The sequence below is a fragment of the Chlamydomonas reinhardtii genome, chromosome 1, assembly GCF_000002595.2.
Source record: "Chlamydomonas reinhardtii strain CC-503 cw92 mt+ chromosome 1, whole genome shotgun sequence".
NCBI classification, from domain to species: domain Eukaryota; kingdom Viridiplantae; phylum Chlorophyta; class Chlorophyceae; order Chlamydomonadales; family Chlamydomonadaceae; genus Chlamydomonas; species Chlamydomonas reinhardtii.
In genome coordinates this window covers 138,124-151,967 of record NC_057004.1, presented here as the reverse complement: position 1 = coordinate 151,967, position 13,844 = coordinate 138,124, and the positions used below count along the sequence as shown (strand labels likewise).

The 13,844-nt window shown below is 72.6% G+C and overlaps 1 protein-coding gene across 1 annotated transcript; it reads right to left on the bottom strand.

Moving 5' to 3' along the window:
* Window position 1: 1 nt before the first annotated feature.
* On the bottom strand, window positions 2-13,742 carry CHLRE_01g001150v5 (uncharacterized protein). Its single transcript, XM_043058088.1, has 12 exons — window positions 13,539-13,742; window positions 13,337-13,365; window positions 13,073-13,193; window positions 12,644-12,772; window positions 11,818-12,102; window positions 11,332-11,424; window positions 10,528-10,656; window positions 3,912-10,241; window positions 3,574-3,608; window positions 3,035-3,137; window positions 2,588-2,826; window positions 2-2,371 (listed from the first exon to the last, which is right to left on the bottom strand). Exons 1-12 carry the CDS (start codon window positions 13,587-13,589, stop codon window positions 154-156), a joined length of 9,762 nt encoding a protein of 3,253 aa, XP_042928002.1. The 5' UTR covers window positions 13,590-13,742; the 3' UTR covers window positions 2-153.
* Window positions 13,743-13,844: the final 102 nt, after the last annotated feature.

The following is a 13,844-nucleotide window of genomic DNA, read 5'->3' as shown; positions in this document are numbered from 1 at the left end:
TTCGCTGACACTATTACACGCGTCCTACAGCTCGCCGCTTGCAACTTACCCGCCGCTGCGCCTTGCGCTGCCCCGCGCTCAGACCATACTAAGTGAAACCGCCCTGTCCTCGCGCATCAAGTACCGGTAGTGTCTACACTGGTGGCAACTACATCAGTTCCCTTCAACAGCGTCCCCGGCTGCCGGCCCGGCTTGCATCACCTGCCGGCCCGCCTCCCCCGCCTTGCCCGCCACCGCCTCCAAACACCTCACCAGCCCCTCCACCGCGCCCCAGCTGCCCAGCGCGCCACTGCCCGGCCCGCCCGCCGCCAGCCGGCACGCCACCAGGTACAGCGCGCGGCGGCGCGGCGGCGCCAGGCCCTGCCAGGCCGCCAGGACGCGAGCCAGCCGGCCGCACGGCTGCTGTGGTGGCGGCACCGGCTGCGCCTCCTGCGTCGATACCTCCGCCCGGCTTGCCTCGCCGCCGCCGCCGCCGCCCGCCGCGCCCCCAGCAGGTGCTGGCGGCGCCCCCACGACAGCTGCAGACGCCAGAGTAGTAGCGGGGGCGGGGGCGGCAGCGGCTGCTGCGGGAGTGGCTGAGGCATCGCCGGCAGTGACGGCGTCGCCACCCCCTGTACCACGGCTGGGTCCTGCCGCCCCCGCCGCCGCCCCCGCCGCCGCTGCTGCTGCTGCTGCTGCTGCTGCTGCTGGCAGCTGCCGCTGCTGTTGTTGCTCCTCCTCCTGCCGCGCGCTGCGGTGCCGCCAGTGCCCCGCCAGCAGCGCCCTCACGCTGGTGTCCAGCCAGGACAGGTCCATGCCAGCCACTGAGTCGGGCGGCGGCAGCGCGGGCGACTGCGCCTCCGCCTCGTCCGCCTCAGGCGGCGGCTGATCCCCAGGGGGAGGCGGCTCCCCTGCCTGGTCCTGCGGGCGTTGCGCCTGTGGCTCCTCGGCAGCAGCAGTGGGAGCGGCGGTAGCAGTGGCAGCGACAGTAGCAGGAGCAGCCGCCGCTGTAGCCAACGTGCCCTCTGACCGGACCCCTTCCGCAGACGCCGCCGCGACGGTGCTTCCCTCTGCCACGGCTACTGCCCGCGCCCTGGCCGCCGCCACCACGCCCGCCGCCCATTCCCGCGTCCCCACCACCGCCTGCGCCGCCGCCAGCACCGCCCCGCCCAGCCGTCCTGCGCCCTCGCCGCCACCTGCCGCCGCCGCTGCTGCGTCTCGCCCCTGCTCCGCCCCCGGGGCCCCCGCCCCCGCCGCCAGCGCCTTGGCCGCCGCCTCCCTGCACGCCGCCACCCGGCACGCCACGGACACCAGCGCCGCCAGCTCCTTCCCGCCGGCGCCCCCCGCCGACCACTGCCGCCGCCGCGCCAGCCAGGTGCCGGCCGCGCCATTCACATGCACGCCGCCCACGCCGAAGGGCGGCTGTGACGCCAGCAACGGCTGCGGCTGCGGCGGCGGCGCCGCGACGTCGTCGGCCGCCAGGGCCTGCAGCGCGCCCTCCTCCTCCTCCTCCTCCTCGCCGTCCACGTCCAGCAGGCCGTCATCCAGGTCCTCGCCCTCCAGGTCCAGGTCCTCCAGGTCCAGGTCCGCGTCCTCGCCATCCAGCAGCTCAATGGGCGCGCCCGCATCGCCCGAGCCAGCCGCCGCCCAGGGCCGAGCCCCCAGCCGGGAAGCGCCGGCGCCGGCAGCGGTGCCTGCAGCGGTGCCGGCAGCGGTGCCTGCAGCGCGCGCGGCGGCCGCTGCTGCCGCCGCCGCCGCCGCCTCGGCGGCGGCTCGGCGGCTGCCTGCCCGACCGAGCAGCGTCATGAGCGCCCTGGGCGCGGGTGCGGCCCATGTGAGCTTGCGACGTTGCCGCCGCGCCGCCAGCTGCGCCTGCACCAGCGCCGCCTGCTGCTGGTGGAACTGCTGCTGCAGCATCAGCTGCTGCAGCTGCGCCTGCTGCGCCGCCAGCTGCGCCGCCTGCTGCACCTGCTGTGCTGCCAGCTGCTGCGCCAGCTGCTGCGCCGAGCCAGGCTGGCCGGTGACGGCGGGTTGTTGCTGCTGCTGCTGCTGCTGCGGTGGTGGCGGTGGCAGCGGCGGCGCCCCTGACAGCTGCTGCACCTGCTGCTGGACGGAGGGCGGCAGCGCCGCCGTCAGCCGAGCCGCCGCCCGCGCCAGTGTCGCCTCTGTCCGCGGCAGTAGGCTGACGCGCAGCGCCGCCGCCACCGCCGCCACCGCGTCCGCCTGGGCCTCCGGCGGCGCCGCCGCCTCCACTGCGGCCGCCGCCACGGCTGCGCGCACGGCTGCATCCTCCTCGGGCACGGGTATGCGGCTGGCGGCCATACGCAGCAGCTGCGGCAGGGGCGGCAGGTAGGTCTGGCGCTGGCCGGGCGTGATGGGCTGCAGCTCGCCCCTGCACGGCGTGTGGCGTGGCGGTGTGAGGGGGAGGAGGTACGTGTGGTGGAAGCGGAAGTGGAAGGAAGGTGACCGCATCAGCCATTCAGCCACCACCGCAAATGGCGAGGCAAGGCGATGCGCGGACTCAAACACCCGTGCAGCTCCCAGAGGCCAGCTGCCCTCCCCGCCTCCCCGCCTCCCCGCCCCCCCCCACACCCGCCCTCCCGCCCACCTCTGTGTGGCCACCACCGCCATCACCATCTTGATGCAGTGCCGCGCCGCACCCCCCAGCACCGCCCACAGCTGCGGCACCGTCAGGCCCGGCGCCCGCGGCGGCTTGAGCCCCGGCCCCCCCGCCGCCCCCGCCGCCCCCAGCGCCTGCTGCTGCTGCTGCTGCCGCCGCTGCCACGCCTCCTCCTCGCCGGCCTCGCGCAGCAGCGAGCTGACCAAGCACAGCAGCTGCTCCGTGGTCTGTGGGTGGGTGGGTGCGCGGGTGGGTGGGTGGGTGGGTGGGTTGGTATGGGCGGTCGCCGGTGGGCGCGAGTGCGGGTGCGGCCTGATTCACCGTACTCCGCACGCCACGCGAAAAGTCACATCAGGGCCTGCACACCGTGTCGGCCCTTACCCCTTGTATTGTCCTAGCACACACACACACATCCACACGCTCGCATGCACGTGCCTGGTTCGCCGCGGCGGCCGGCATGTTGTGCACGCACACGTAGGCGTGCTGCGTCATCAGCAGCATCATCAGCCGGGCGGACAGCGGCGCGCAGCCCAGCTCGCTGCAGGGGGGGGGATGGAATGGGGGTACATTCATGATAAGTTAAGATTATGGAAGGCGGTAGGCGGTCTTGGGGGAACAGCCATGGGGAAATGGGGCGGGGGTGGAACGGAGGGATGGTGCACTCCAATGCCAAACAAACCAAGACCAAGGGGGTGAGGGATGGGACGCGGGTGGGAGGGGGGGGGGTTACATTCATGATTACTTAAGAAGTGAAGGCGTAGCCAGGGGGGGCGTGAGGGTGCGGGCGGACTAGGGGTAGGGTGGAGTAGGGTTGCAAGGCGTGTGTTGGGCTGCTGCGCACCCACAGGTCCCCGCAGCAGCATGCGTATGTCCCCTGCCCCCTGCGCCCTCTTCCCTTCGCTGGCCTTGGCTCGGGCACGTGACCCCCCGCCCCCCCCCCCCCGGGCAGCCCCCCCCCTTCCCGAGAGCCCTACCAGCATGCGGCCTCCATGATGCGGTGGAAGGTCCACTGCGGCGGAGGAGGAGGGAGGGGCGGCAGGCGGCAGGAGGTGTGTGTGTGTGTGTGTGTGTGTGTGTGTGTGTGTGTGTGTGTGTGTGTGTGTGTGTGTGTGTGTGTGTGTGTGTGTGTGTGTTAAGGAGCACAAGGGAAAAACAAAGCGCAAAGGCAGTGTTGCGATGCAGAAACGCACGTGTGTGTGTGTGTGTGTACACGTGTATGTGTATGCCGGGTGTATTAGTAGCCTTCCCCGCTTCCTCCCTTCCCTTGCTGCCTGCCCCGCCCCCACCCGGCCCCCCCTGTGCGCACACTCACGTCCGCCTGCTCCGGCTGCAGGCCGCGCGCCTGCACAAGCCGCATCACGCACTCGCACTGCCGCCCGTATCCCACCGCGCAGCCCACAAACCACCAGGCGCCCCACTCCACCACCATGGCGGGAGGCCAGCCGGGAGGAGGCGGAGGCGGCGCACGGCCCGGAGCGCCGCCGCCCCCGCCGCCACCTCGCCCGGGCCCGCCGCCGCCGCCTCCGCCTCCGCCACCGCCTCCGCCGCCTCCGCCCCCTCCGCCCCCGCCAAAGCCCCCGGGGGCCCCGCCCGCCCATCCGGGCCCTGGCGCCTGCCCCTGCGGCTCTGCGGCGCCTGCGCCCCTGCCTGCAGCGACCCCGTTGCCGGCAGCGGCGGCGGGTGGCGCGCCTCCGCCGCCCGCCCCTGACGCCTGGTGCTGGTGCGGCCGCGGCCGCGGGTGCGGCTGCGGCTCCAAGCTGTTGCTGTTGCTGTTGCCGCTCATGGCCCTGGCCCTGCTGGCGAACACCTCGCCCGGCAGCCAGGCAGCGCCGGCAGCGGCAGCGGCAGCGGCAGGGGCAGGGGCGGGAGCAGGGGCAGGGGCGGGAGCGGCGGGCGCAGCGGCGGGGGTGGCGGGAGCGGCGGGCGCGGCGGCGGGAGCGGCGGCGGGTGTGGCGGCTGAGCAGGGCGACGGCAGGCCCCACGGCCCTGGCTGCATGGGCGGCTGCGGGTAGGGCTGCGGCACCCGCTGCTGCTGCTGCTGCGGCAGCGGCGGCGGTACTCCTGGCTTCATGCTTTCCGGCCGCGCCAGGAAAGCCGGCTGCGCCTGCCGCTGCTGCTGCTGTTGTTGTTGGTGTTCATTGTAGTGCTGCATTTGGCAGTTGTAATGCTGGTGCTGCTCGTGCTGGTGCTGCTGGTGCTGGTGCTGCTGGTGCTGGTGCTGCAGCAGGTGGTGGTGGTGGTGCGCCAGCGGGTCATGGCAGTAGCTGTGGCCTTGGTGGGGGTGCTGGTGCTGGTGGGGGTGTGAGTGGCTGTAGCTGTGGCTGCTATTGTGCGGGTGTTGGTGGTGAGCATGGCCGTACGAGCCCTGTGACCCAGAGCGCTGGGCGTGCTGCGCGTACTCAGGGTGGTGGTGACGGGGTTGGAGGTGTGGGTGTGGGTGGTGCGGGTCCTGCTGCGGCTGCGCGGCGGCCCCCTGCTGCCTCGGCGGCTGGTGGTGGTGGTGGGCTGCACTGGTCGCAATGGCCGCACTGGCCGCAGTGGCCACAGTGGCCGCAGTGGCCGCAGTGGCCGCACCAGCAATGGCTCCGCCAGTGGCATTTGCTGCTGCGCGGTCCTGGCCGATGGTGGCAGCGCTGCAGTCGCCGGCGCCGCTGCGGCGGGGCGCCGCCTGCTGCTGCTGCTGCTGCTGCTGCTGTAGGTGCGGCATCGCCTCCACCGCCACCTCCACCTCCTGCCTCGGGGGTGCCGGGCCGCCGCCGCCGCCGCCACTCGCGCCACTGCCGCTGGACGCGCGGCGCCACCCGGCGGACGGCGCCAGAGCCGCGCCCGGCGTTGCGGCCGCGGCTGCGTCGGCGTGGGCGCGGCCAGCAGCAGCAGGAGCAGGAGCAGCTGCGGTGAATGTGTGGGCCGCTGCTGCCGCGTCCGCTGCTACGCTGCCTGACGCTGTCACCGCCAGGGCGGGCGCCGCGGCTGGAAGCGGCGGCGCCGTTGTGGCCGTCTGTGGCGGCGGCGGCGGTGGTGGCGCAAGGGCCGGCTCCGACGCTCCTGCGCGCGCTGGCGCTGGCGCTGGCACTGGCGCTGGTGTCGGTGTGGGTGCGTTCTCAGGCGCCTCGGGTGCCTCGCCGTGCGGCTCATGTGGTGGTGCGGCGGCCGCCTCCACACAGGGCTCCGCGGGCGGTCGTGGCTGCGGCTGCCGCTGCCCGCCTTCCACGGCGTCGCACCCGCCACACGCACTGCCGCCTGCGCAGGCACTGCCGCGTGTGGGGCTGCCGCAGACCGCAGCTGCGCCGGCTCCGCTCCCCCCTGTTGCTGTCGCTGCCTCTGCCATATCGGTCGCGTGCGCCGCCGCAGCAGCGTCCGACACCCCTGCCACATGCCCCACCTCGGCCTCTGCCGGCGTCACCGCGGCGTCAGCAGGAGCGATTTCGCCCCTCCCTTCGCCTTCGCCGCCGCCAGCCGGAGCGTCATGCTGGCTGTCCCCGCGCGGCGGCCCCTGCCCACCCCCGCAGCCGCTCCCGCCTGCCTGCCCGTCACCGGCCGGCGCGCCGCTGCTGCCGTCGCTGCTGCCCGCAGTCCGCCGGCACCGCCCGCCCCCACCCCCAGCCGCCCCGCCACCGACGGCGCCGCTGACAGCCACGCCGGCCGGACCGTGCGGCCGCGCGGCGCCCAGGCTGCCTGAGGCGGGCCCCCTCTCCGCCCCCTGGGTGCTGAGCTGCAGGCTGGCACCCGAGCACGCGGCTGCCGGCAGCTCCGTCGCCGCTGCGCCCCCCGCCGCCGCCTCCAGCCCCGCCGCCTCCGCCAGCATCAGCGGCTCTGTGGCCCTGGAGTCGGCGGGCGAGGACAGCGCGTCCATACACGCCGCGGCAGTGGCGTGCGGCTCCGCAGCCCCCTGCGACGGCCCCGACTCGGCGGGCGCAGGCGCCACGCCCGGGCCTGCCGCCGCCGCCGCCTCCGGCGCCGCCTGCAACGCCCTCTCCTGCTGTTGCTGCTGCTGCTGCTGCCGTGCTTCTTGGTGTGACGCCTCGTCTGCCCCCGGCCCCCGCGTGTGCTCGGGCTCGCGCTCCGGCTCGTCCTGCGGTGCAGCGAGCTGCTGCCCAGCCTCAGCCACAGCGGCCGTCGCTGCAGCCGCCTGCGCCGCCGGCGCCATGTCGAGAGGGCACGTCGCGGCCTCGGATGCCGCTGAGGCTGCGGTGGTGGCAGCGGCGGCGGTTGCAGACAAGCCGGTGGCAGCCACAGCTTCTGCCGCTACTGCCTCTGCGGCTGCCGCCGCAAAGCCGGCAGCGCACGCCGCCTCCGCCTCCACCTCCGCCTCTGCCTCCACCTCCACCTCCGCCTCCGCCTCTGCCTCCGGCTCCGGCTCCGACTCCGGCTCCGGCTCCGGCTCCGCAGCTGCTGCTGCAGCCGCAGGGCCGGCACCACCGGCATGGCCATCAGCACCGGCACCAGCACTCGCACCGGCGCCGGCAACGCCCGCAATGCCCGGTACTTCTACCACTGAAACATTCGCCGCCGCAAGCACCGGTGGTGTCGCGGCGAAGGAAGGCGCAGGCGCGGGCTCGGCACCTGCGGGCTCGGCACCTGTGGGCTCGGCACCTGCGGGCCCGGCACCTGCGGGCTCGGCACCGGTGTGGTGGGAGGATGCGGCCGGCCGCTGCGGGTCGGCCGCATCATCAGCTGGTGCCACTGAACATGGGTCGCCTGCTGCTGCTGCTACTGCTATTACTACTGCTGCTGCTACTGCCGTCGGCGTGCCGGCCGCGTCAGGTGCTGGGACGGCCGCCGCTGGTGCGATGGCGACCTCCGTGGCTGCGGCTGTGGCACCGGTGCAGCTGCCCCGGTCCCCAGCCCCAGGCGGCTCTGCAGCGCCAGCCCGCGCCGCACCCGGCTCTTGCGGCCCAAACCACCGCGGCTGGGGCTGCGGCGCTGCCAGCGGTGAGGGCGGCTGTGACGTAGGAGGCTGCGGCAGGTGCCCGCTGGGCAGGTCCGGCTGCTCCTGCGCACGCTGCGGCACGGGCGTTGCCGCAGCGGCGGTGTCCGCTGCCGCCCCGGTTGAGGTGCCCGCCGCTGTGCCGCCGGATGGCTGCGGATGCACCTGCTGCTGCTGCTGCTGCTGCTGCTGCTGCTGCTGCCGGTCTTCTTCCTCCTCCTCCTGCTGCTGCTGCCGGTCCCACTGCTCCACAAGTGCAGGCGGCGCAGCAGTGGCGCCTGTCACGCGTGCAGCTCCCAGCGCCGCTGCCGGCAGCCCGTAAGGCGGCCCCAGACCCAACGGCGTCTTCAGCGCCGCCGCCAGCCCCGCTGCAACGTCCTTCAGGCCCGCCACCGCCGCGGCCAGGCCCTCTACGCCGGGCGTATGCGGCGCCGGCAGTGGCGGCGGCAACCGGGGCGGCGACTGTGGTGCCTGTGGCGACTGCGGCCGCTGCGGCTGCTGCCTCGCGGGCGCTTCCGCTGCCGCAGTGACGTCCGCAGCGGGGCCAGCGGCAGCCCCGGGCTGTGGCGCAGCGGGCCCCGCGGAGGCGGCAGTAGCGGCATGCGGCAGCCGCTCCACCCGGCCAAGTGCCGGCGCCGGCCCGGCCTGCTGGCCGCCCGGCCCGCCGGCCCGGCCCGGCCCCTGGTCCCGGTCCGCCTCCCGGCCCACCCCTTCCCCGCCCTCCTGCTGCTGCTGCCGCTCCGGCTCCGGGGTTGGAACTGGCTCCAGCTCCGGCTCTGGCTGCTCTGCCGAGCCCTCCTCTCCTGTGCTGTGCGAGTGCACCGCCTCCATTCGCACATCCACCTTCGCCTCCCCTGTGCTTGGACCCGCCCCTGCACATGCAGCCGCGCCGCCTAGGCCGCTGGAGTCCTCCTGCCGCCCATCCTGCCGCTCATCCTGCCGCCCATCCTGCCGCCCGTCCTCCTCTTGCTCACCCCCCTCGCGCTCTTGCTGCTCTTCCGTGTCGCCGGTCAGGTCCACTACCCCGCTCGCCGCTGGGCCCATCGCTGCCCCCGCCTCCGCCGCCCCCGCCTTCACCGGTGTCCCCTGCGCCACCTGCCGCTGCTGCGCCTGTGCCATGGGGCGCGGAGGCACAGCTGTTGGTGCCGGCTGCGCGCGCAGGCCCGCCGCCGCCCCCACTTGCATTTCCCCCGCACCGCTGGGGGGCGAGGAGGAGGGGGGCAAGGTGGCGGCAGCGGCAGGAGCGGCGGGTGCTTCCAGCCGCTGCCGCTTCGGCACGGGTGGCACGGCCTCAGCCTGACCCGCCGCGGCGACGCCAGCCCTGGACGGCGGCACTGCACGTGAGCCGGACCCCGCCGTCGCCGGCCCCGGTTGAGCAGCGGGCAGCGCAGCTACCTCGGCAGGAGCTGAAGCCAGACCCGCTGCAGCTGCAGCTGCACTGCCGCTGCCGCTAGAGCTGCCGCTGCCGCTGGATTTGTTGCCCTTGGCCTCACCAGTGGCAATGGCAGCAGCTGACGGACCGGCGGCAGCGGCAGCACCCGACTTCGCCTTCTTCGCCTTCTCCCGCTGGATGTGCTCCTGGGTCTGCTCCTGGCTGTGCGGGTGGTGCTTTGGCATCTTGATCTTGATCTTGATCTTGGTCTTGGCCTTCAGCCGATCGCCCGCACCCACGGCCCTGGGGCTGCCCGGGTGTGCCACCAGGCGGGATGGCGGGCGAGGGGCGGGCAGCGCGCCGGCCGCCGGCGCCGACGCCGCCGCTGCCGGCGCTGGCGCTGGTGGCGCTGGTACTGGCGCTGGTGCTGGTGCTGGTGCTGGCCCCGGCGCTGGCGCCGGCACTGGTGTTGGTGCTGGCGCCGGTGCCGGCGCCGGCGCAGGTGGCGTTGGTACTGGCGCTGGCGCTGGTGCTGGCGCTGGCGCTGGCGCCGGCGCTAGTGCTGGCGCAGGTACTGGCGCTGGTGCTGGAGCTTTGGCCTTGAGGCGCTTGTGTTTCTTCGACGCGCCCGGCGATGTGACCACACCCGCGCCCGTCGCTGCACCCCCAGCCGCACCCGCGCCCCCAGCCGCAGCCGCAGCCGCCGCACCGCCGCCCGCAGCTGCAGGCGCTGTCTTGGCCGTCACTGTGGGCGGCTGCAGTGGCGGCCGCGAGGGCGCGGGGGCCAGGGCCGCCGGCCCAGCGCTGGCGGCTGGCGCTGCTGGTGCTGTTGGTGCTGTTGGTGCTGTTGGTGCTGTTGGTGCTGGAGCTTTGGCCAACGGAGTACCAGCGCCAGCGCCAGCGCCGGCTCCAGCTCCCTTTGCCGCGCCCGGCGCAGTGGCACCTGCCCCCGCCGGCGCCTGGTCCTGCTGCCCCGCCTGCGCTTGCTCCCGCTTGCCGCCCTCCTTCTGCCGCTTCTTTGCCTGACTGCCGTCCTCCAGCCCGCCCTCCAGGCCGCCCTCCTGGCAGCCGCGACTGCTGCCCGCCGGCGACGGCCCACACGCGCGTGACGGCGCTGCCGCTGCCGCCGCTGGGCTCGCCGCCGCCGCCCCCAGGCTCACTGCCGCCCCTGCCTCCGCCGCCGCACTCTTGGCGGCTCGGGCGGCGTGTCGCTCCGCTGCCTTGAACGCGGCCAGCAGCGGCGGCAGGCGCGCGGCCTGGCCGGGTCTGGGCGGGCGGTCGGCCACGTTGAGGAAGCAGGCGCCCAGAGCCACCTCGCTCTCATGGTTGTCCTGGTACAGCAGCTGTGGGCGCGCGCGCGCGTGTGTGTGTGCCGGGAATGTACATGTGTGGCTAGAGAATGGAAGGAAGGAAACAAGCAGGACAGTGTATGCGATGCGTGCGTGCGTGTTTATGTTAGTGTACTCCTGCCGGGGACGTTACACGCACGCCCTTGTTCCGCACGCCCAGGCATCCGCACGCCATACCCCCAAGCACCTGCACCCACGCCCGGCCCACACCGCTGCCTCCTCCACATGCCCACAAGCTCACTCGCCCACACCCACGCCCGCCCATCCACGCCCGGCCCACCTTGACGGTGCCCGTACTCCAGTCCAGCCCGGTGACGGTGCCGCCGTACCAGGTGCCGTACTCCAGCTCCTCCTCGCGCCCCAGCGCCCACTGGTCGTCGCGCTGGTATGGGGTGTTCCACCACAGCACCTGAGCGCGGCAGGCGGGGTGGGAGGGGGTTTACATTCATGACTAGTTAAGGAAGCGGTAGACGGTAGACCATCTTGCGGAACATCAAGCGCTACCGACGATGTCGACCAGCTCCCGGCTCCAGCTCGAGCTCCAGTTCGGGGTGCGGGCGGGGGAACAATCATGATCATTTAAGACGAAGCGAAGGTGTAGCTACATTGTTACAGCAGCCGCATCGGTACCGATGACCATGCAGTCCAGCAGCCAGCTCCAGCGCGATAAACCTCCGAAGGCTGCTACTCTCCCATGTGCCCTAAGCAACGGACTCTATAGAGCTTGATCTTGATTGGGGTGGGCGGTGGGCGGTTGGGGTAGCCGCCAAGGACGGGGAGGGGGGGGCCCAGCCATGACTGGTTGGCCGACGGCAGTGACGAACAGGGGCAGGGATGGGGGCAGCACGGCAGGCAGCTAGGGGGGCAGCGGGCGGGTGTAGGCGGACACCGCTCTCCTGACCTGGCCCGACCCCGACCCGACCCGGCCCCGCTTGCCTTTACTGGGCCCGCACCTCACGTCGCCTCACCTCACCTCACCTCACTTCCGGCCGTGGCACAGACCTGCTATGCTCCTTCCCGCAGCCAACCCCTCCGCCCACCCCTCCGCCCACCGTTCCGCCCGCCGCCCGCATCCCCTGCCCACCTGCACAAACGCCCCCTTGAGCGGGTTCTGCCCGGCGTCCGGCCCCGACACGTAGCGGCGCAGGAAGCTGCGCGCCCAGTCCAGGTAGGACACCTGTGTGTGCGTATGTGTGTGTGGGCGGGCGTGTTTGTTTGACAACGAAGCAAGTATGTGTGTGCGGGGGGGTTAGTTCATTCCAGAACCCTAAGTAAGCCAACCGAGTGAACCCAAACCCGCCAGCCCCACCGGGTTACATTCATAATTTAGCTACTGACATGGTTGACGGTAGGCAATCTGGGGGGGTGCGCGCGCGCGGGTGCAGGGCACGCGGTTGTCGGGGCAGGGCACGGCGTGCCCCAGCACGTGCGCGGCTGCAGGCTGTGGACGCCCCCTCAGGGCGCCGGGCCGCACCAGGCCTCCGCGCTGCGCCACAAGCGCCGCGGCCCCCCACGACCCCGGCCCCACACCTGGAGCCCCCACGCCACACCCACGCGCACGCCGCCGCACCTTGACCAGGCCATCGCCGGCGCCATCCTCTCCAGCGGGCCTGACCTGACCGTGTCCCCCCGACCCCGCCGACCCCGCCGCCTCCAGGGTGGCCTCCCACTGCCAGCGCGGCAGCAGCACGTGCACGGCGCGCTTCACCAGCACGTCCGCGGCGCGCGCCGCCTGGGCCTGCAGCGCCGGGTCCTGCGTGTCCAGCGGGCGCAGCGCCTCCGGCTCCCGCCAGGCGTCGCGCGAGGTGCGCCGTGCGCCTCCGCTGGCGGAGGTGTGGCAGTGCACGTACCAGTCCTGGCGGGTGGAGGGGTGGGCACACGGGTGGAGTGCGTCCGGGTGGGTTGAGGCGCCGGCGCTGCACGCAGGCGGGGTGGTGGGTGGCCCCAGCCACCCGGCCCCATGTGCGCACACGCACACGTACATGCACACACTCACGTACACGCGCGCACACAGCCATGCATGTTTCCTTCCTCGTGCTCCCTAACACACACACGCACACACACACACACACACACACACACACACACACACACACACACACACACACACACACACACACACACACACATGCGCACGCACATGCATCGCATACACTGTCCTACGCGTAATTTTTTCCTTGTGCTCTTTAACACATGCGCACGCACATGCACACACGCACACACACGCGCGCACACACAGCCCCAGCTCTTCTCCTGATCTCTAACACGCGCACACGCACATGCACACACCGGACCGGCGTTTGGGCATCTCTTCTTTCGTTTATGTTCATCAGCACAGCCCCACAGCCCCACAGCCCCACAGCGCCACAGCGCCACAGCCCCACAGCGCCACGCACCTCTAGGCAGAAGAAAGGCCCCTTCCCGGGCGGCCGCTTCTGGCGCCGCGGCTTCTTCGTCTCGCGCGCCCCCCGCGCGTATTCCAGTTGGGCCTCCCGCCCCGCGGCGCAGGCAGCGCACTTGCACTCCTGCATGGGGGCGCGCGTGCAGGCGAGCATGTGTCACGCATGTCGCCTGCACCCGCCCCGCACCCGCCCGGCACCCAGGCTGACGGCGCCATGTCTGCACGCAGCCGCCTGTTGTCGGCCTGCCTGCCTGCCTGCCTGCCTGCCTGCCCGTGCGCGCCCACCTGGGGCCAACTGCGGTGCGACATGCGGCCCCGGCGCTCACCGCCGTACGGGGGCCTTGCCCCTCGGCACCCACCCACTCGGACGCACTTGCGGCTTGTTTGTACCCATACTCAACCCCCGCCCCACCGCCCCACCCACCACGAACACGGAGAGCGAATGCGACGAGTGCCCGCCCAGCAGCTGCCCCCGCACGCTGTTGCAGAGCAGCGCCGGCGCGGGCTGAGGCAGGTGCCGCGCGGCTGCCTGCACCAGCGTGACCCTGGTAGGAGGGGGCAGCGGGAGTTTGGGGTCTGGCAGGAGTGGCGCAGAGGGGTCGAAGTGGGTGGCGTTGCAAATGAGAGCAGTAAGGACTGGGTGCCTCTGGAAACCTCCAGCAGCTGCAACGCCTGAACAGCCACCTACCAGCCATCCCACTGCGTGAAGCGGTCGCCCTGTGGGGCCGGGGCAACCAGCGGCGGAGGGCCAGGGGGCTCTCAAGGCAGAGGACACGGCGTAAGGCCCACTCAAGCCCGCACGGGCCGGGAAAGCCGAACGGCTTCATACGCGCCGCTGACGCCCCTTGTGGCCTCTAGATCGCCTCCCTGCATAATATAGCCTGACTTACGCCGTCGCTCCCCTTCGGCGGGTCCTCGCGCTTCCTTTTCTTGCTTGACATTCTTCAGGCAGGCCCTCCTTGCGGTTGTGGATTAGTTCATCACATTATTGCACCTAATCATAGCCTAGCTGGCGCTTGGGAGGTTCGGTTAGCAAGTCCCTGGCTCGGTTTTGCCAGTTCAACCTTCAAAGTGCAGGGCAGTCAGCGCGTCCAATCTTACAAAACAGCACAGCGCTTCTTGGATTGAGGAATCGGTGCTCGGCTTGGCCGCAAGCCGAACCCCCCTGCATGGACGCTAACCGTGTCTCGGGGTTT

What these genes read in the sequence shown, in the direction of transcription:
- CHLRE_01g001150v5 (XM_043058088.1), bottom strand. Translation starts at nt 13,589, where the DNA reads ATGTCAAGCAAGAAAAGGAAGCGCGAGGACCCGCCGAAGGGGAGCGAC. An exon ending in CCGGCGATGGCCTGGTCAAG is followed by an intron (nt 11,425 to 11,817) that starts GTGCGGCGGCGT and finishes ACGCACACACAG; the next exon opens with GTGTCCTACCTGGACTGGGC. An exon ending in ATCATGGAGGCCGCATGCTG is followed by an intron (nt 3,138 to 3,573) that starts GTAGGGCTCTCG and finishes CCCCCCCTGCAG; the next exon opens with CGAGCTGGGCTGCGCGCCGC.